This window comes from Telmatherina bonti (genome assembly GCF_933228915.1).
Source record: "Telmatherina bonti genome assembly, chromosome: 3".
In the NCBI taxonomy this organism is placed as follows: Eukaryota; Metazoa; Chordata; class Actinopteri; order Atheriniformes; family Telmatherinidae; genus Telmatherina; species Telmatherina bonti.
This window is the reverse complement of record NC_136621.1, coordinates 44,140,629-44,163,107: the sequence shown is the minus strand read 5'-3', so window position 1 is coordinate 44,163,107 and position 22,479 is coordinate 44,140,629. Positions and strand designations below refer to the sequence as shown.

The window sequence follows — 22,479 nt, the reverse complement described above, 5'->3', positions numbered from 1 at the left end:
TATATATATATATATATATATGTGTGTGTATATATATATATATATATATGTGTGTGTATATATATATATATATGTATATATATATATAGCTTCAACTCCCACCTTCAGCAGAGCTTCAACCATGTCCCGGGTGAGGCGGGGGACATTGAGTCCGAATGGGCTGTGTTCCGTGTCTCTATTGCCGAGGCGGCCAGCCGGAGCTGTGGCTGTAAGGTCGTTGGTGCCTGTCGTGGCGGTAATCCCAGGACTCGTTGGTGGACACCAGCAGTGAGGGATGCCGTCAAGCAGAAGAAGGAGTCCTATCGGGCCTTCTTGGCCTGTGGGACTCTGGAGGCAGCTGATGGGTACCGGCGGGCTAAGCGGCATGCGGCTTCGGCTGTCGCCGAGGCAAAAACTCGGGCATGGGAGGAGTTCGGCGAGGCCATGGAGGAAGACTTCCAGACGGCTTCGAGGAGATTCTGGTCCACTATCCGGCGTCTCAGGAGGGGGAAGCAGAGCTCCATCAACACTGTGTACAGTGGAGGTGGGGAGCTGCTGACCTCAACTTGGGACGTTGTGGGTCGGTGCAAGGAATACTTCGAAGACCTCCTCAATCCTACCAACACGTCTTCCGATGAGGGAGCAGAGCTGGTGGACTCAGGGGTGGACTCTCCTATCTCTGGGGCTGAAGTCGCTGAGGTGGTCAAAAAGCTCCTTGGCGGCAAGGCCCCGGGGGTGGATGAGATCCGCCCGGAGTTCCTTAAGGCTCTGGATGCTGTGGGGCTGTCCTGGCTGACACGCCTCTGCAGCATCGCGTGGACATCGGGGGCAGTACCGCTGGATTGGCAGACTGGGGTGGTGGTCCCCCTTTTTAAGAAGGGGGACCGGAGGGTGTGTTCCAATTACAGGGGAATCACACTCCTCAGCCTCCCTGGTAAGGTCTATTCAGGGGTCCTGGAGAGGAGGGTCCGCCGGATAGTCAAATCTCGGATTGAAGAGGAGCAGTGTGGTTTTCGTCCTGGCCGCGGAACAGTGGACCAGCTCTATACCCTCTTTGGGGTCCTGGAGGGGGCATGGGAGTTTGCCCAACCAGTCTACATGTGCTTTGTGGACCTGGAGAAGGCATTCGACCGTGTCCCCCGGGGGCTCCTGTGGGGGGTACTCCGGGAGTATGGAGTACCAGACCCCCTTGTACGAGCTGTCCGGTCCCTGTACGACAGGTGTCAGAGCTTGGTCCGCATTGCCGGTAGTAAGTCGGATTAGTTTCCGGTGACGGTTGGACTCCGCCAAGGCTGCCCTTTATCACCGATTCTGTTCATAACTTATATGGACAGAATTTCTAGGTGCAGCCGAGGTCTTGAGGGGATCCGACTTGGTGGCCTCAGGATTGGGTCCCTGCTTTTTGCAGATGACGTGGTCCTGTTGGCTTCATCTGGTCGTGATCTCCAGCTCTCACTTGAGCGATTCGCGGCCGAGTGTGAAGCGGCTGGGATGAGAATCAGCACCTCCAAATCTGAGACCATGGTCCTCAGCCGGAATAGGGTGGATTGTCCTCTCCGGGTCGGGAGTCAGGTCCTGCCTCAAGTGGAGGAGTTTAAATATCTCGGGGTCTTGTTCACGAGTGAGGGAAGGATGGAGCGCGAGATGGACAGACGGATCGGTGCAGTGTCTGCAGTAATGCGGACTCTGCGCCGGTCTGTCGTGGTGAAGAAGGAGCTGAGCCAGAAGGCGAAGCTCTCGATTTACCAGTCGATCTACGTTCCTACCCTCACCTATGGTCATGAGCTGTGGGTCGTGACCGAAAGAAGGAGATCTCGTATACAGGCGGCTGAAATGGGTTTCCTCCGCAGGGTGGCCGGGCTCTCCCTTAGAGATAGGGTGAGGAGCTCGGTCATCCGGGAGGAGATCAGAGTAGAGCCGCTGCTCCTCCGCATCGAGAGGAACCAGTTGAGGTGGCTCGGGCATCTGGTCAGGATGCCTCCTGGACCTCCCTGGTGAAGTGTTCCAGGCACGTCCCTCTGGGAGGAGACCCCGGGGAAGACCCAGGACACGCTGGAGGGATTATATCTCTCGGCTGGCCTGGGAACGCCTCGGGATCCCCCCGCAGAGTTGGCAAATGTGGCCGGGGAGAGGGAAGTCTGGGCTTCCCTGCTTAGGCTGCTGCCCCCGCAACCCGACCCGGGATAAGCGGCAGAAGATGGATGAATGGTGTAGTTTATTGATCTTGTGTTCTTTATTGAAGTGTAGTTTATGGATGATGTGTAGTTTATTGATGGTGTAGTTTATTGAAGTTGTGTAGTTTATTGATGTGTAGTTTACTGATGTGTAGTGTATTGAAGTTGTGTAGTTTATTGATGTGTAGTTTACTGATGTGTAGTGTATTGAAGTTGTGTAGTTTAATATAAAGTTTTATAGTTTATTTCTGTTTGTGTAATTTGGATCAGGCCATGTTGTTTATTTGTTGTGTAGTTTATTTGAGGTCATGTAGTCTATTTAATTTCATGTAGATTTGATGATGTGTAGTTTACTGATGATGTGTAGTTTATTGAAGTTGTGTAGTTCATTGACATGTAGTTTATTGATTATGTGTAGTTTACTGATGTGTACTTCATTGAAGCTTTGTAGTTTATTGAAGTTGTGTAGTTTGTTGATGATGTGTAGTTTATTGAAGTTGTGTAGTTTATTGATGTGTAGTTTATTGATGTTGTGTAGTTTGTTGTGTAGTTTACTGATGTGTAGTTTATTGAAGATTTGTAGTTTATTTAAGTTGTGTATTATTGATGTGTAGTTTCTGGGTGTGTAGTTTATTGAAGTTGTGTAATTTATTGAAGTCGTGTAGTTTATTGATGTTGTGTAGTTTGTGTAGTTTACTGATGTGTAGTTTATTGAAGTTTTGTAGTTTATTGAAGATGTGTAGTCTACTGAAGTTGTGTAGTTTATTAATGATGTGTAGTTTTTGAAGTTGTGTAGTTTATTGATGTGTAGTTTACTGATGTGTAGTTTATTGAAGTTGTGTAGTTTATTGGTGATGTGTTTTATTTTTTTATTTTTATTTTTTTGTCTTGTCCAGCATTTAGGCAGCAGAATGATGGTCTGGATGTTCTGCTGAGCAAATTTTCTCTGCCAAGGGAAGCTTTATAGATATAATGATCCCCTTGACTTTCTGAATTTTTATTTTATTTCTATATTCATTTTGTATTGTTGTTTGAATTGTAGAGTTTGTACTGCTGGACCAGAGGACAGACGGAAGACAGAAAGAGAAAGGAGAAAAAACACCTCATAAGAAAAGTGAAAGAGATAAAGGGAGAGAAAAAACCCCAAAAAACTAAAAAATAACCCAAAAACAAAAAGAAAGAAAACAACCTACAGATGTATACATACACACATACATATACACATATACACACACACACACACACACACACACATACATATATATATATATATATATATATATATATATATATATATATATATATATATATATATATACATACACACATATATATACATATGTACACATATACACATACATATATGCACACACCTCTATGCACACACATTGTTTATTGATTATGTGTCGTTTATTGAAGTTGTGTAGTTTATTGATGCGTAGTTTATTGATGTTGTGTAGTTTATTGATGTTTAGTTTATTGAAGTGTAGTTAAATTGATGTGTAGTTTATTGAAGTTGTGTAGTTTACTATAAAATTTTATAGTTTATTTCTGTTTGTGTAATTTGGATCAGACCATGTTGTGTTATTTGTTGTGTAGTTTATTTCTAGTTGTGTAGTTTATTTGAGGTCGTGTAGTTTATTTAATTTCATGTAGATTTGATGATGTGTAGTTTACTGATGTGTTGTTTATTGACGATGTGTAGTTTATTGACGATGTGTAGTTTATTGACGATGTGTAGTTTATTGACGATGTGTAGTTTATTGAAGTTGTGTAGCTGATGCGTAGTTTATTGATGATGCGTAGTTTATTGAAGTGTAGTTTACTGATGTGTAGTTTATTGAAGTTGTGTAGTTTACTATACAATTTTATAGTTTATTTCTGTTTGTGTAATTTGGATCAGACCATGTTGTTTATTTGTTGTGTAGTTTATTTCTAGTTGTGTAGTTTATTTGAGGTCGTGTACTTTATTTAATTTATGTAGATTTGATGATGTGTAGTTTACTGATGTGTTGTTTATTGATGATGTGTAGTTTATTGATGATGCGTAGTTTATTTCTGTTTGTGTAATTTTGATCAGGCCATGTTTATTTGTTCTGTAGTTTATTTGAGGTCGTGTAGTTTATTTCATTTCATGTAGATTTCAGGTTGTGAAGTTTCGGCCGTCTCACGTCAATGGAGCAGCCCATCAGCGAGCCTCGGTCCAGAGCCTTCTGGATGATGTGGAACAGGTGTGGATGGGGTCGGCTCAGCTCGTGGGCTTCGGCGATTCCTCCTGTGAAGTCTTCGAAGCCCTCGGTGGTCGATCCTCCGGACAGAGCCTCATAACACCCGTTCAACCTGCAGTGATATCACACGTCAGATGACACCTGGGGATTGGGCAGGAAGTCGGACCCATACAGAACCAAGTCCTCCTGCAGAACTGTGATCCAGTTGTTAGAGAAATTCATCCGACTGAAAATGGGTTCAGAATGTCTGGTTCAGACCCTGTTCTAGACCCAGGGGCCTCATAAAGCCGTCGCACCAAGCCCGCCATAGACCAGTCCCAGTCCACTTCTGGGGTTTCTAAAAGCAGGACTTGGCGGTAAAACGTCCCGACCTCCACGCCAACTCTGACCCCGGCGTACGACAACATCTGGAGAAACGGGAAACGGCGACACCAAAGGCAGGAAATAAAAAGAAATCTGAGCCATTTGTTCCAAATGAAACGTAAACTTTCCCCCAGAATGTTGGACATTAACAGCATCTGCAGGAGAAGAGAAAAAGTTCCTCCAGCACGTAAAACGTCCAGCAGGAAAATGTTCTGAAACCAAGCAGTTCTACATGTTAGAAAAGCCACATCACACAGTTAATAAGTCGTACAGAAGCTGCCGTACTAATAAAGCTCTACATGAAGACCTGCAGGTAAAAGGAGGCGGTCGCCATGACAACAGCCCATCATCAGGCTGCTCAGGTGTTTCCTCCACCTGCAGATACAGAACATGAAGTGATGGTTGGATATAAAATGCTCCCCAATGTGGCTTATCTGTCCCTGCTGGTGGACATGGAACATGGAGACTCTGGACTCCAGTCCGGCACCTTCCAAAGGGAAGGGACTGACAGGTCGGGTCCGCTCCTTTTCCCAACCCAGAGCAGAGGAACAGAACGATGTTCTCCACAGCCAGACGTGGTGTAGCGGCCATCGGGCAGATGGAGGCAGGTGGAGGTGCCTCCATGCCCAGGAGGAAACCTGTTGTACAGCTGCAGATGTCTGCAGATAGTGGAGACGCTACATAACATGCTACTAAATGGTAACGTGTCCCGTTCAGCTGCGACCAGCGCTGTTGTCCCCGACCTCCAACCATCATGTTGGAACCAAACTGCTGCCAAACGTCTAGAAGTGATGCAACACATCAGAGGTGGACAATTCTCATTTATTCACAGGTTTAGTCTCATTTCTGTCTTCATGTCTCCGTCTCCTGCACCTCCTCCTCTGCCAGGACACGCCTGCTGGGGGGACAAGGTGGACCAAGATGTCCTCTCTCCCTACATTTTACTGTCTGACCACTTTATTTGTCCTTTCTGGATAAGTCCGCTGGTCTGATGAGACGCTGACAGCATCTGTCCCCTGCTGACCTCCTCTGTCTTTCTGCTGGTGGTGATGTCCATCCCGTCTCCACCAGATAAAATACTTTTACATTTTACAGCTTTATCTGTTAGAATTTCTTCCTCATTTTCCAGAAAATTCCTCTTTTTTCCTGCAGAACCTTCATGGAAATGAGATGGATTAATATTTATCAGGGCGTCGGCCTGACCTTTTATGGCCAACATGTGGGCGTGGCCAGATGTTTCCTCACCGTGTTAAACTTCCTGTTGATCCTGATTTATGGAGGAAACAGGCGTGGGACGTGCTGCTGTAGAAACCTGGAAGGTTCTCCTGGTTTCAGTACGGACGCCGCCTGGAGGCAGCGTTGCTACCTTCAGGTTTATAGATGAGGCTCCTGGTCTTACTTGGCGTAGGCCTTCTCCAGCAGGGCGCTCCAGAATTCCCTGCCCTCAGCCGAGTGGACAAACAGCAGCTCCTCTCCTCGGACCGGCAGCCGGTCATCGATCACCACGTCCACCCACTCCCCGAACTGCCAGAACTGAGGACAGACAGACCATGTGACTTGACCTGTTCACCATCTGACCCGTTCACCATCTGACCCGTTCACCTGCCCACACAGTTAGTACCTGGAAGTGGAAAATGCCGACATACTCGCCATCCATGAAGCTCTGGTCTCGAGGGACCACCCGAGCAAGAACCTCCTCGTTCAGGGTCAGAGAGGCAATGGCAGCGAGCAGCCAACAGTCACCTGGGTGACAGACAGGAGTAATCAGTTCACCTGAGGTCACATTTAACCAATCAGGACAATCATTTAATCAGCCAAAAGACCCGGTTTGGAGCTGATGAAGGGAACCCAACAGGTCTGGGTGCTCATTCACAGGGTCAGGTGTTCACCAGGAGCTGCTCTGATTGGCTGCTGCATCTCAGACGTTTCCATTCCAAAGAAAACAACAGAAAATGCACACACACACACACACACACACACACACACACACACACTTAGCTGAGTGGATTTTCCTGTTCATGTGTTCCTGCTGAGAGGACACACCTGAGATGATTCAGTCAGCTATTTTAGGGACAAGGTGTGTCTCAGGTGTGTCTCCGGCTCTGTCCAAGCAACAACGCCCAGCATTTAAAGGTGAAAAGATATTAGATGATGAAATTAGAAACCCACATCAGACACAAAACAAAGTGGGAGAGAATAAATAAGATGGAGCAGTTTCTGGGTTACCAGTCACTCGACATTCTTCATCCTTCACTGATTTTTCCTGACTTCCAGGACCGTGTGGAGGTCTGGGGCAACAACTAGAAAACCTCACTTCACAGGGAAGGACAGTTTGTGTTTAAGGCTAGCAGGAACTTCTTACCACACCATGTAGAAACCTTTCAGTCAGAGAGATGGGCGTACAGGTAGCGAGGGAACGTCAGAATGAAACTTGGTGAAAAGCAGCAGGAAAAGTGTGTGTGTGTGTGTGTGTGTGTGTGTGTGTGGTTAAACTATGGAACAAGCTGGGAGAAAATCACAGGCAGTGTCCAAATGTCCACAGATTTAAGTCAATATACAAAGACATGATAAGGAGTACAGAAATATTATAGTTCTATTATTACTGCTGATATACATGTTGCTACTGTTTCTATGAATGTTATTTGTATTATTACTGTACTGTTCCATCACTGAAACTGATTCTGATTCTTCTTCTTCTTCTTCTGATTCTTCTTCTTCTTCTTGTTCTTCTTCTGCAGGTATTACTAATATACGGGCTTGCTACTGTTGTATTGCTATGGGTTACTATTGTTATTGATATTGTATTGCTCATCACTGGGGTGGGATTACATCGATGCTGATGCTTCTACACACTCCTTTAAAAAAATGTAAAAAAAAAAAAAAAAAAGCGGAAGTGTCTGAAGCTGCAGTTCCCCCTTCGTCCACTAGGGGCAGAAAAACAGCGCGAATCCCCATAGACTCCCATGTTAAAAAGACGAACTTCACAGCAGGAATAAACACGTTTACAGCAGGAATAAACATGTTTACAGCAGGAATAAACACGTTTACAGCAGGAATAAACACATTTACAGCAGGAATAAACACGTTTACAGCAGGAATAAACACGTTTACAGCAGGAATAAATACGTTTACAGCATCAATAAACATGTTTACAGCAGGAATAAACACGTTTACAGCAGGAATAAACACGTTTACAGCAGGAATAAACACATTTACAGCAGGAATAAACACGTTTACAGCAGGAATAAATACGTTTACAGCATCAATAAACATGTTTACAGCAGGAATAAACACGTTTACAGCAGGAATAAACACGTTTACAGCAGGAATAAATACGTTTACAGCAGGAATAAATACGTTTACAGCATCAATAAACATGTTTACAGCAGGAATAAACACGTTTACAGCAGGAATAAACACGTTTACAGCAGGAATAAACACATTTACAGCAGGAATAAACACGTTTACAGCAGGAATAAACACGTTTACAGCAGGAATAAATACGTTTACAGCATCAATAAACATGTTTACAGCAGGAATAAACACGTTTACAGCAGGAACAAACACGTTTACAGCAGGAACAAACACGTTTACAGCAGGAATAAACACGTTTACAGCAGGAATAAACACGTTTACAGCAGGAATAAACACGTTTACAGCAGAAACATTAGCTGGTTAGCTCAGTTAGCTCTCAGCTACCGTGTTTGACAGATGTCAATTCTCCCACACACTCGGATCCGTCTCAGGTTCCGTCTCAGATCACGTCCTACATTCTTTCTCAGGTTCTGTTTCAGATCAGGTCCTACATTCTGTCTCAGGTTCCGTCTCAGATCACGTCCTACATTCTGTCTCAGGTTCCGTCTCAGATCACGTCCTACATTGTGTCTCATGTTCCGTCTCAGATCACGTCCTACATTCTGTCTCAGGTTCTGTCTCAGATCACGTCCTACATTCTGTCTCAGGTTCCGTCTCAGATCACGTCCGACAGTCTGTCTCAGGTTCCGTCTCAGATCACGTCCTACATTCTGTCTCAGGTTCTCTCTCAGATCACGTCCTACATTCTGTCTCAGGTTCTCTCTCAGATCACATCCTACATTCTGTCTCAGGTTCTGTCTCAGATCACGTCCTACATTCTGTCTCAGGTTCCGTCTCAGATCACGTCCTACATTGTGTCTCAGGTTCTTTCTCAGATCACGTCCTACAGTCTGTCTCAGGTTCCGTCTCAGAAAACGTCCTACATTCTGTCTCAGGTTCCGTCTCAGATCATGTCTGACAGTCCGTCTCAGGTTCCGTCTCAGATCACGTCCTACATTCTGTCTCAGATCACGTCTGACAGTCCGTCTCGGGTTCCGTCTCAGATCACGTCCTACATTCTGTCTCAGGTTCCGTCTCAGATCACGTCCTACATTCTGTCTCAGGTTCCGTCTCAGATCACGTCCTACATTCTGTCTCATGTTCCGTCTCAGATCACGTCCTACAGTCTGTCTCAGGTTCCGTCTCAGATCACATCATACATTCTGTCTCAGGTTCTCTCTCAGATCACGTCCTACGTTCTATCTCAGGTTCTGTTTCAGGTTCAGACTCAGATCACGTCCTACATTCTGTCTCAGGTTCCGTCTCAGATCACGTCCTACATTCTTTCTCAGGTTCTGTCTCAGATGACGTCCTACATTCTTGTCTCAGGTTTCGTCTCAGATCACGTCCTACGTTCTATCTCAGGTTCTGTTTCAGGTTCAGACTCAGATCACGTCCTACATTCTGTCTCAGGTTCCGTCTCAGATCACGTCCTACATTCTTTCTCAGGTTCTGTCTCAGATGACGTCCTACATTCTGTCTCATGTTCCGTCTCAGATCACGTCCTACAGTCTGTCTCAGGTTCCGTCTCAGATCACGTCCTACAGTCTGTCTCAGGTTCCGTCTCAGATCACGTCCTACATTCTGTCTCAGGTTCCGTCTCAGATCACGTCCTACATTCTGTCTCAGGTTCTGTCTCAGATCACATCCTACATTCTGTCTCAGGTTCCGTCTCAGATCACGTCCTACATTCTGTCTCATGTTCCGTCTCAGATCACGTCCCACATTCTGTCTCAGGTTCCGTCTCAGATCACGTCCTACATTCTGTCTCAGGTTCCGTCTCAGATCACGTCCTACATTCTTTCTCAGGTTCTGTCTGAGATGACGTCCTACATTCTGTCTCATGTTCCGTCTCAGATCACGTCCTACAGTCTGTCTCAGGTTCCGTCTCAGATCACGTCCGACAGTCTGTCTCAGGTTCCGTCTCAGATCACGTCCTACATTCTGTCTCAGGTTCCGACTCAGATCACGTCCTACATTCTGTCTCATGTTCCGTCTCAGATCACGTCCTACATTCTGTCTCAGGTTCTGTCTGAGATGACGTCCTACATTCTGTCTCATGTTCCGTCTCAGATCACGTCCTACATTCTGTCTCATGTTCCGTCTCAGATCACGTCCTACATTCTGTCTCAGGTTCTGTCTGAGATGACGTCCTACATTCTGTCTCATGTTCCGTCTCAGATCACGTCCTACAGTCTGTCTCAGGTTCCGTCTCAGATCACATCATACATTCTGTCTCAGGTTCTCTCTCAGATCACGTCCTACGTTCTATCTCAGGTTCTGTTTCAGGTTCAGACTCAGATCACGTCCTACATTCTGTCTCATGTTCCGTCTCAGATCATGTCCTACAGTCTGTCTCATGTTCCGTCTCAGATCACGTCCTACATTCTGTCTCAGGTTCCGTCTCAGATCACGTCCTACAGTCTGTCTCAGGTTCCGTCTCAGATCACATCATACATTCTGTCTCAGGTTCTCTCTCAGATCACGTCCTACGTTCTGTCTCATGTTCCGTCTCAGATCACGTCCTACAGTCTGTCTCATGTTCCGTCTCAGATCACGTCCTACAGTCTGTCTCAGGTTCCGTCTCAGATCACGTCCTACATTCTTTCTCAGGTTCTGTTTCAGATCAGGTCCTACATTCTGTCTCAGGTTCCGTCTCAGATCACGTCCTACATTCTGTCTCATGTTCCGTCTCAGATCACGTCCCACATTCTGTCTCAGGTTCCGTCTCAGATCACGTCCTACATTCTGTCTCATGTTCCGACTCAGATCACGTCCTACATTCTGTCTCAGGTTCCGACTCAGATCACGTCCTACATTCTTTCTCAGGTTCCGTCTCAGATGACGTCCTACATTCTTGTCTCAGGTTTCGTCTCAGATCACGTCCTACATTCTGTCTCAGGTTCCGTCTCAGATCACGTCCTACATTCTGTCTCAGGTTCCGTCTCAGATCAGGTCCTACATTCTTTCTCAGGTTCCGTCTCAGATCACGTCCTACATTCTTTCTCAGGTTCTGTCTCATATCACGTCCTACATTCTGTCTCAGGTTCCGTCTCAGATCACGTCCTACATTCTGTCTCAGGTTCCGTCTCAGATCACGTCCTACAGTCTGTCTCAGGTTCCGACTCAGATCACGTCCTACATTCTTTCTCAGGTTCTGTCTCAGATCACGTCCTACATTCTGTCTCAGGTTCCGTTTCAGGTTCCGTCTCAGATCACGTCCTACATTCTTTCTCAGGTTCTGTCTCAGATCACGTCCTACATTCTGTCTCAGGTTCCGACTCAGATCACGTCCTACATTCTTTCTCAGGTTCCGTCTCAGATCACGTCCTACATTCTGTCTCAGGTTCCGTCTCAGATCACGTCCTACATTCTGTCTCAGGTTCCGTCTCAGATCACGTCCTACATTCTGTCTCAGGTTCCGTCTCAGATCACGTCCTACATTCTTTCTCAGGTTCCGTCTCAGATCACATCCTACATTCTGTCTCAGGTTCCGTCTCAGATCACGTCCTACATTCTTTCTCAGGTTCCGTCTCAGATCACGTCCTACATTCTTTCTCAGGTTCCGTCTCAGATCACGTCCTACATTCTTTCTCAGGTTCCGTCTCAGATCACGTCCTACAGTCTGTCTCAGGTTCCGTCTCAGATCACGTCCTACATTGTGTCTCAGGTTCTGTCTCAGATCACGTCCTACATTCTTTCTCAGGTTCCGTCTCAGATCACGTCCTACAGTCTGTCTCATGTTCCGTCTCAGATCACGTCCTACATTCTGTCTCAGGTTCTCTCTCAGATCACGTCCTACATTCTTGTCTCAGGTTTCGTCTCAGATCACGTCCTACATTCTGTCTCAGGTTCCGTCTCAGATCACGTCCTACATTCTGTCTCAGGTTCTCTCTCAGATCACGTCCTACATTCTTGTCTCAGGTTTCGTCTCAGATCACATCCTACATTCTGTCTCAGGTTCCGTCTCAGATCACGTCCTACATTCTGTCTCAGGTTCTCTCTCAGATCACGTCCTACAGTCTGTCTCAGGTTCTGTCTCAGATCACGTCCTACATTCTGTCTCAGGTTCCGTCTCAGATCACGTCCTACATTCTGTCTCAGGTTCTCTCTCAGATCACATCCTACATTTTGTCTCAGGTTCTGTCTCAGATCACGTCCCACATTCTGTCTCAGGTTCCGTCTCAGATCACGTCCTACATTCTGTCTCAGGTTCCGTCTCAGATCACGTCCGACAGTCTGCCTCAGGTTCCGTCTCAGATCACGTCCTACATTCTTTCTCAGGTTCTGTTTCAGATCACGTCCTACATTCTGTCTCAGGTTCCGTCTCAGATCACGTCCTACAGTCTGTCTCAGGTTCCGTCTCAGATCACGTCCTACATTCTGTCTCAGGTTCCGACTCAGATCACGTCCTACATTCTGTCTCATGTTCCGTCTCAGATCACGTCCTACATTCTGTCTCAGGTTCTGTCTGAGATGACGTCCTACATTCTGTCTCATGTTCCGTCTCAGATCACGTCCTACATTCTGTCTCATGTTCCGTCTCAGATCACGTCCTACATTCTGTCTCAGGTTCTGTCTGAGATGACGTCCTACATTCTGTCTCATGTTCCGTCTCAGATCACGTCCTACAGTCTGTCTCAGGTTCCGTCTCAGATCACATCATACATTCTGTCTCAGGTTCTCTCTCAGATCACGTCCTACGTTCTATCTCAGGTTCTGTTTCAGGTTCAGACTCAGATCACGTCCTACATTCTGTCTCATGTTCCGTCTCAGATCACGTCCTACAGTCTGTCTCATGTTCCGTCTCAGATCACGTCCTACATTCTGTCTCAGGTTCTGTCTGAGATGACGTCCTACATTCTGTCTCAGGTTCTGTCTCAGATCACGTCCTACATTCTGTCTCAGGTTCCGTCTCAGATCACGTCCTACAGTCTGTCTCAGGTTCCGTCTCAGATCACATCATACATTCTGTCTCAGGTTCTCTCTCAGATCACGTCCTACGTTCTGTCTCATGTTCCGTCTCAGATCACGTCCTACAGTCTGTCTCATGTTCCGTCTCAGATCACGTCCTACAGTCTGTCTCAGGTTCCGTCTCAGATCACGTCCGACATTCTGTCTCAGGTTCCGTCTCAGATCACGTCCTACATTCTTTCTCAGGTTCTGTTTCAGATCAGGTCCTACATTCTGTCTCAGGTTCCGTCTCAGATCACGTCCGACAGTCTGTCTCAGGTTCCGTCTCAGATCACGTCCTACATTCTTTCTCAGGTTCTGTCTCAGATCACGTCCTACATTCTTTCTCAGGTTCCGTCTCAGATGACGTCCTACATTCTTGTCTCAGGTTTCGTCTCAGATCACGTCCTACATTCTGTCTCAGGTTCCGTCTCAGATCACGTCCTACATTCTGTCTCAGGTTCCGACTCAGATCACGTCCTACATTCTGTCTCATGTTCCGACTCAGATCACGTCCTACATTCTGTCTCAGGTTCCGACTCAGATCACGTCCTACATTCTGTCTCATGTTCCGACTCAGATCACGTCCTACATTCTGTCTCATGTTCCGACTCAGATCACGTCCTACATTCTGTCTCAGGTTCCGACTCAGATCACGTCCTACATTCTTTCTCAGGTTCCGTCTCAGATGACGTCCTACATTCTTGTCTCAGGTTTCGTCTCAGATCACGTCCTACATTCTGTCTCAGGTTCCGTCTCAGATCACGTCCTACATTCTGTCTCAGGTTCCGTCTCAGATCACGTCCTACAGTCTGTCTCAGGTTCTGTCTCAGATGACGTCCTACATTCTGTCTCAGGTTCTGTCTCAGATGACGTCCTACATTCTTTCTCAGGTTCTGTCTCAGATGACGTCCTACATTCTTGTCTCAGGTTTCGTCTCAGATCACGTCCTACATTCTGTCTCAGGTTCCGTCTCAGATCACGTCCTACATTCTGTCTCAGGTTCCGTCTCAGATCAGGTCCTACATTCTTTCTCAGGTTCCGTCTCAGATCACGTCCTACATTCTTTCTCAGGTTCTGTCTCATATCACGTCCTACATTCTGTCTCAGGTTCCGTCTCAGATCACGTCCTACAGTCTGTCTCAGGTTCCGACTCAGATCACGTCCTACATTCTTTCTCAGGTTCTGTCTCAGATCACGTCCTACATTCTGTCTCAGGTTCCGTTTCAGGTTCCGTCTCAGATCACGTCCTACATTCTTTCTCAGGTTCTGTCTCAGATCACGTCCTACATTCTGTCTCAGGTTCCGACTCAGATCACGTCCTACATTCTTTCTCAGGTTCCGTCTCAGATCACGTCCTACATTCTGTCTCAGGTTCCGTCTCAGATCACGTCCTACATTCTGTCTCAGGTTCCGTCTCAGATCACGTCCTACATTCTGTCTCAGGTTCCGTCTCAGATCACGTCCTACATTCTTTCTCAGGTTCCGTCTCAGATCACATCCTACATTCTGTCTCAGGTTCCGTCTCAGATCACGTCCTACATTCTTTCTCAGGTTCCGTCTCAGATCACGTCCTACATTCTTTCTCAGGTTCCGTCTCAGATCACGTCCTACATTCTTTCTCAGGTTCCGTCTCAGATCACGTCCTACATTCTTTCTCAGGTTCCGTCTCAGATCACGTCCTACAGTCTGTCTCAGGTTCCGTCTCAGATCACGTCCTACATTGTGTCTCAGGTTCTGTCTCAGATCACGTCCTACATTCTTTCTCAGGTTCCGTCTCAGATCACGTCCTACAGTCTGTCTCATGTTCCGTCTCAGATCACGTCCTACATTCTGTCTCAGGTTCTCTCTCAGATCACGTCCTACATTCTTGTCATTCTGTCTCAGGTTCTGTCTCAGATCACGTCCTCCATTCTGTCTCAGGTTCCGTCTCAGATCACGTCCTACATTCTGTCTCAGGTTCTCTCTCAGATCACGTCCTACAGTCTGTCTCAGGTTCTGTCTCAGATCACGTCCTACATTCTGTCTCAGGTTCCGTCTCAGATCACGTCCTACATTCTGTCTCAGGTTCTCTCTCAGATCACATCCTACATTTTGTCTCAGGTTCTGTCTCAGATCACGTCCCACATTCTGTCTCAGGTTCCGTCTCAGATCACGTCCTACATTCTGTCTCAGGTTCCGTCTCAGATCACGTCCTACATTCTGTCTCAGGTTCCGTCTCAGATCACGTCCTACATTCTGTCTCAGGTTCTGTCTCAGATCACGTCCTACATTCTTTCTCAGGTTCTCTCTCAGATCACGTCCTACATTCTGTCTCAGGTTCCGTCTCAGATCACGTCCTACATTCTTTCTCAGGTTCTGTTTCAGATCACGTCCTACATTCTGTCTCAGGTTCCGTCTCAGATCACGTCCTACATTCTGTCTCAGGTTCCGTCTCAGATCACGTCCTACATTGTGTCTCATGTTCCGTCTCAGATCACGTCCCACATTCTGTCTCAGGTTCTGTCTCAGATCACGTCCTACATTCTGTCTCAGGTTCCGTCTCAGATCACGTCCGACAGTCTGTCTCAGGTTCCGTCTCAGATCACGTCCTACATTCTGTCTCAGGTTCTCTCTCAGATCACTTCCTACATTCTGTCTCAGGTTCTCTCTCAGATCACATCCTACATTCTGTCTCAGGTTCTGTCTCAGATCACGTCCTACAGTCTGTCTCAGGTTCCGTCTCAGATCACGTCCTACATTGTGTCTCAGGTTCTTTCTCAGATCACGTCCTACAGTCTGTCTCAGGTTTCGTCTCAGATAACGTCCTACATTCTGTCTCAGGTTCCGTCTCAGATCACGTCCTACATTCTTTCTCAGGTTCTGTTTCAGATCACGTCCTACATTCTGTCTCATGTTCCGTCTCAGATCACGTCCTACAATCTGTCTCAGGTTCCGTCTCAGATCACGTCCTACATTCTTTCTCAGGTTCTGTCTCAGATGACGTCCTACATTCTTGTCTCAGGTTTTGTCTCAGATCACGTCCTACATTCTGTCTCAGGTTCCGTCTCAGACTCCGTCTCAGATCACGTCCTACATTCTGTCTCAGGTTCCGACTCAGATCACGTCCTACATTCTGTCTCATGTTCCGTCTCAGATCACGTCCTACATTCTGTCTCAGGTTCTCTCTCAGATCACGTCCCACATTCTATCTCAGGTTCTGTTTTAGGTTCCGACTCAGATCACGTCCTACATTCTGTCTCATGTTCCGACTCAGATCACGTCCTACATTCTGTCTCAGGTTCCGACTCAGATTACGTCCTACATTCTTGTCTCAGGTTTTGTCTCAGATCACGTCCTACATTCTGTCTCAGACTCCGTCTCAGATCACGTTCTACATTCTGTCTCAGGTTCTGTCTCAGATCACGTCCTACATTCTGTCTCAGGTTCTCTCTCAGATCACGTCCTACATTCTGTCTCATGTTCCGATTCAGATCACGTCCTACATTCTGTCTCAGGTTCTCTCTCAGATCACGTCCTACATTCTGTCTCATGTTCCGATTCAGATCACGTCCTACATTCTGTCTCATGTTCCGACTCAGATCACGTCCTACATTCTGTCTCAGGTTCCGACTCAGATCACGTCCTACATTCTTTCTCAGGTTCCGTCTCAGATGACGTCCTACATTCTTGTCTCAGGTTTCGTCTCAGATCACGTCCTACATTCTGTCTCAGGTTCCGTCTCAGATCACGTCCTACATTCTGTCTCAGGTTCCGTCTCAGATCACGTCCTACATTCTGTCTCAGGTTCCGTCTCAGATGACGTCCTACATTCTTGTCTCAGGTTTCGTCTCAGATCACGTCCTACATTCTGTCTCAGGTTCCGTCTCAGATCACGTCCTACATTCTGTCTCAGGTTCCGTCTCAGATCACGTCCTACATTCTGTCTCAGGTTCCGTCTCAGATCAGGTCCTACATTCTGTCTCAGGTTCCGTCTCAGATCACGTCCTACATTCTTTCTCAGGTTCTGTCTCATATCACGTCCTACATTCTGTCTCAGGTTCCGTCTCAGATCACGTCCTACATTCTGTCTCAGGTTCCGTCTCAGATCACGTCCTACAGTCTGTCTCAGGTTCCGACTCAGATCACGTCCCACATTCTTTCTCAGGTTCTGTCTCAGATCACGTCCTACATTCTGTCTCAGGTTCCGTTTCAGGTTCCGTCTCAGATCACGTCCTACATTCTTTCTCAGGTTCTGTCTCAGATCACGTCCTACATTCTGTCTCAGGTTCCGTCTCAGATCACGTCCTACATTCTGTCTCAGGTTCCGTCTCAGATCACGTCCTACATTCTGTCTCAGGTTCCGTCTCAGATCACGTCCTACATTCTGTCTCAGGTTCCGTCTCAGATCACGTCCTACATTCTGTCTCAGGTTCCGTCTCAGATCACGTCCTACATTCTTTCTCAGGTTCCGTCTCAGATCACGTCCTACATTCTGTCTCAGGTTCCGTCTCAGATCACATCCTACATTCTGTCTCAGGTTCCGTCTCAGATCACGTCCTACATTCTTTCTCAGGTTCCGTCTCAGATCACGTCCTACATTCTTTCTCAGGTTCCGTCTCAGATCACGTCCTACATTCTTTCTCAGGTTCCGTCTCAGATCACGTCCTACATTCTTTCTCAGGTTCCGTCTCAGATCACGTCCTACATTCTTGTCTCAGGTTTCGTCTCAGATCACGTCCTACATTCTGTCTCAGGTTCTGTCTCAGATCACGTCCTCCATTCTGTCTCAGGTTCCGTCTCAGATCACGTCCTACATTCTGTCTCAGGTTCCGTCTCAGATCACGTCCTACAGTCTGTCTCAGGTTCCGACTCAGATCACGTCCTACATTCTGTCTCAGGTTCCGTTTCAGGTTCCGTCTCAGATCACGTCCTACATTCTGTCTCAGGTTCCGTCTCAGATCACGTCCTACATTCTTTCTCAGGTTCTGTCTCAGATCACGTCCTACATTCTGTCTCAGGTTCCGTTTCAGGTTCCGTCTCAGATCACGTCCTACATTCTTTCTCAGGTTCTGTCTCAGATCACGTCCTACATTCTGTCTCAGGTTCCGACTCAGATCACGTCCTACATTCTTTCTCAGGTTCCGTCTCAGATCACGTTCTACATTCTGTCTCAGGTTCTGTCTCAGATCACGTCCTACATTCTGTCTCAGGTTCTCTCTCAGATCACGTCCTACATTCTGTCTCATGTTCCGACTCAGATCACGTCCTACATTCTGTCTCAGGTTCCGACTCAGATCACGTCCTACATTCTGTCTCAGGTTCCGTCTCAGATCACGTCCTACATTCTGTCTCATGTTCCGACTCAGATCACGTCCTACATTCTGTCTCAGGTTCCGACTCAGATCACGTCCTACATTCTGTCTCATGTTCCGTCTCAGATCACGTCCTACATTCTTTCTCAGGTTCTGTCTCAGATCACGTCCTACATTCTGTCTCAGGTTCTCTCTCAGATCACGTCCCACATTCTATCTCAGGTTCTGTTTTAGGTTCCGACTCAGATCACGTCCTACATTCTGTCTCATGTTCCGACTCAGATCACGTCCTACATTCTGTCTCAGGTTCCGACTCAGATTACGTCCTACATTCTTGTCTCAGGTTTTGTCTCAGATCACGTCCTACATTCTGTCTCAGACTCCGTCTCAGATCACGTTCTACATTCTGTCTCAGGTTCTGTCTCAGATCACGTCCTACATTCTGTCTCAGGTTCTCTCTCAGATCACGTCCTACATTCTGTCTCATGTTCCGACTCAGATCACGTCCTACATTCTGTCTCAGGTTCCGACTCAGATCACGTCCTACATTCTGTCTCAGGTTCCGTCTCAGATCACGTCCTACATTCTGTCTCATGTTCCGACTAAGATCACGTCCTACATTCTGTCTCAGGTTCCGACTCAGATCACGTCCTACATTCTTTCTCAGGTTCCGTCTCAGATGACGTCCTACATTCTTGTCTCAGGTTTCGTCTCAGATCACGTCCTACATTCTGTCTCAGGTTCCGTCTCAGATCACGTCCTACATTCTGTCTCAGGTTCCGTCTCAGATCACGTCCTACATTCTGTCTCAGGTTCCGTCTCAGATGACGTCCTACATTCTTGTCTCAGGTTTCGTCTCAGATCACGTCCTACATTCTGTCTCAGGTTCCGTCTCAGATCACGTCCTACATTCTGTCTCAGGTTCCGTCTCAGATCACGTCCTACATTCTGTCTCAGGTTCCGTCTCAGATCAGGTCCTACATTCTGTCTCAGGTTCCGTCTCAGATCACGTCCTACATTCTTTCTCAGGTTCTGTCTCATATCACGTCCTACATTCTGTCTCAGGTTCCGTCTCAGATCACGTCCTACATTCTGTCTCAGGTTCCGTCTCAGATCACGTCCTACAGTCTGTCTCAGGTTCCGACTCAGATCACGTCCCACATTCTTTCTCAGGTTCTGTCTCAGATCACGTCCTACATTCTGTCTCAGGTTCCGTTTCAGGTTCCGTCTCAGATCACGTCCTACATTCTTTCTCAGGTTCTGTCTCAGATCACGTCCTACATTCTGTCTCAGGTTCCGTCTCAGATCACGTCCTACATTCTGTCTCAGGTTCCGTCTCAGATCACGTCCTACATTCTGTCTCAGGTTCCGTCTCAGATCACGTCCTACATTCTGTCTCAGGTTCCGTCTCAGATCACGTCCTACATTCTGTCTCAGGTTCCGTCTCAGATCACGTCCTACATTCTTTCTCAGGTTCCGTCTCAGATCACGTCCTACATTCTGTCTCAGGTTCCGTCTCAGATCACATCCTACATTCTGTCTCAGGTTCCGTCTCAGATCACGTCCTACATTCTTTCTCAGGTTCCGTCTCAGATCACGTCCTACATTCTTTCTCAGGTTCCGTCTCAGATCACGTCCTACATTCTTTCTCAGGTTCCGTCTCAGATCACGTCCTACATTCTTTCTCAGGTTCCGTCTCAGATCACGTCCTACATTCTTGTCTCAGGTTTCGTCTCAGATCACGTCCTACATTCTGTCTCAGGTTCTGTCTCAGATCACGTCCTCCATTCTGTCTCAGGTTCCGTCTCAGATCACGTCCTACATTCTGTCTCAGGTTCCGTCTCAGATCACGTCCTACAGTCTGTCTCAGGTTCCGACTCAGATCACGTCCTACATTCTGTCTCAGGTTCCGTTTCAGGTTCCGTCTCAGATCACGTCCTACATTCTGTCTCAGGTTCCGTCTCAGATCACGTCCTACATTCTTTCTCAGGTTCTGTCTCAGATCACGTCCTACATTCTGTCTCAGGTTCCGTTTCAGGTTCCGTCTCAGATCACGTCCTACATTCTTTCTCAGGTTCTGTCTCAGATCACGTCCTACATTCTGTCTCAGGTTCCGACTCAGATCACGTCCTACATTCTTTCTCAGGTTCCGTCTCAGATCACGTCCTACATTCTGTCTCAGGTTCCGTCTCAGATCACGTCCTACATTCTGTCTCAGGTTCCGTCTCAGATCACGTCCTACATTCTTTCTCAGGTTCCGTCTCAGATCACATCCTACATTCTGTCTGAGGTTCCGTCTCAGATCACGTCCTACATTCTGTCTCAGGTTCTGTCTCAGATCATGTCCTACATTCTGTCTCAGGTTCTGTCTCAGATCATGTCCGACAGTCCGTCTCGGGTTCCGTCTCAGATCATGTCCTACATTCTGTCTCAGGTTCTGTCTCAGATCATGTCCGACAGTCCGTCTCAGGTTCCGTCTCAGATCACGTCCTACATTCTGTCTCAGGTTCTGTCTCAGATCATGTCCTACATTCTGTCTCAGGTTCTGTCTCAGATCATGTCCGACAGTCCGTCTCGGGTTCCGTCTCAGATCATGTCCTACATTCTGTCTCAGGTTCTGTCTCAGATCATGTCCGACAGTCCGTCTCGGGTTCCGTCTCAGATCACGTCCTACATTCTGTCTCAGGTTCCGTCTCAGATCACGTCCTACATTCTGTCTCATGTTCCGTCTCAGATCACGTCCTACATTCTGTCTCAGGTTCCGACTCAGATCACGTCCTACATTCTGTCTCATGTTCCGTCTCAGATCACGTCCTACATTCTGTCTCAGGTTCTGTCTCAGATCACGTCCTACATTCTGTCTCAGGTTCTCTCTCAGATCACGTCCCACATTCTATCTCAGGATCTGTTTTAGGTTCCGACTCAGATCACGTCCTACATTCTGTCTCATGTTCCGACTCAGATCACGTCCTACATTCTGTCTCAGGTTCCGACTCAGATCACGTCCTACATTCTGTCTCAGGTTTTGTCTCAGATCACGTCCTACATTCTGTCTCATGTTCCGTCTCAGATCACGTCCTACATTCTGTCTCAGGTTCTGTCTCAGATCACGTCCTACATTCTGTCTCAGGTTCTCTCTCAGATCACGTCCCACATTCTATCTCAGGTTCTGTTTTAGGTTCCGACTCAGATCACGTCCTACATTCTGTCTCAGGTTCCGACTCAGATGACGTCCTACATTCTTGTCTCAGGTTTTGTCTCAGATCACGTCCTACATTCTGTCTCAGGTTCCGTCTCAGACTCCGTCTCAGATCACGTCCTACATTCTGTCTCAGGTTCTGTCTCAGATCACGTCCTACATTCTGTCTCAGGTTCTCTCTCAGATCACGTCCTACATTCTGTCTCATGTTCCGACTCAGATCACGTCCTACATTCTGTCTCAGGTTCCGACTCAGATCACGTCCTACATTCTGTCTCAGGTTCCGTCTCAGATCACGTCCTACATTCTTGTCTCAGGTTCCGTCTCAGATGACGTCCTACATTCTGTCTCAGGTTCCGACTCAGATCACGTCCTACATTCTGTCTCAGGTTCCGACTCAGATGACGTCCTACATTCTTGTCTCAGGTTCCGTCTCAGATCACGTCCTACATTCTGTCTCAGGTTTCGTCTCAGATCACGTCCTACATTCTGTCTCAGGTTCCGCCTCAGATCACGTCCTACATTCTGTCTCAGGTTCCGTCTCAGATCACGTCCTACATTCTTTCTCAGGTTCTGTCTCAGATGACGTCCTACATTCTTGTCTCAGGTTTCGTCTCAGATCACGTCCTACATTCTGTCTCAGGTTCCGTCTCAGATCAGGTCCTACATTCTGTCTCAGGTTCCGTCTCAGATCACGTCCTACATTCTGTCTCAGGTTCTGTCTCATATCACGTCCTACATTCTGTCTCAGGTTCCGTTTCAGGTTCCGTCTCAGATCACGTCCTACATTCTTTCTCAGGTTCTGTCTCAGATCACGTCCTACATTCTGTCTCAGGTTCCGTCTCAGATCACGTCCTACATTCTTTCTCAGGTTCTGTCTCAGATCACGTCCTACATTCTGTCTCAGGTTCCGTTTCAGGTTCCGTCTCAGATCA

The 22,479-nt window shown here is 47.0% G+C and overlaps 1 protein-coding gene across 1 annotated transcript in view; it reads right to left on the bottom strand.

Annotated features, from left to right (window-relative positions):
• LOC306774292 (calpain-2 catalytic subunit-like) overlaps nucleotides 1–22,479 on the bottom strand; it is a gene marked incomplete at its 5' end in the record, with an annotated part of 136,506 nt that overhangs the window by 4,670 nt on the left and 109,357 nt on the right. The window contains 3 exons of the mRNA XM_079264292.1: nucleotides 4,325–4,493; nucleotides 6,144–6,277; nucleotides 6,366–6,487. Of these exons, the coding sequence (XP_079120418.1) occupies nucleotides 4,325–4,493; nucleotides 6,144–6,277; nucleotides 6,366–6,487 (425 nt within the window). The remainder of the gene's footprint in view (nucleotides 1–4,324; nucleotides 4,494–6,143; nucleotides 6,278–6,365; nucleotides 6,488–22,479) is intronic.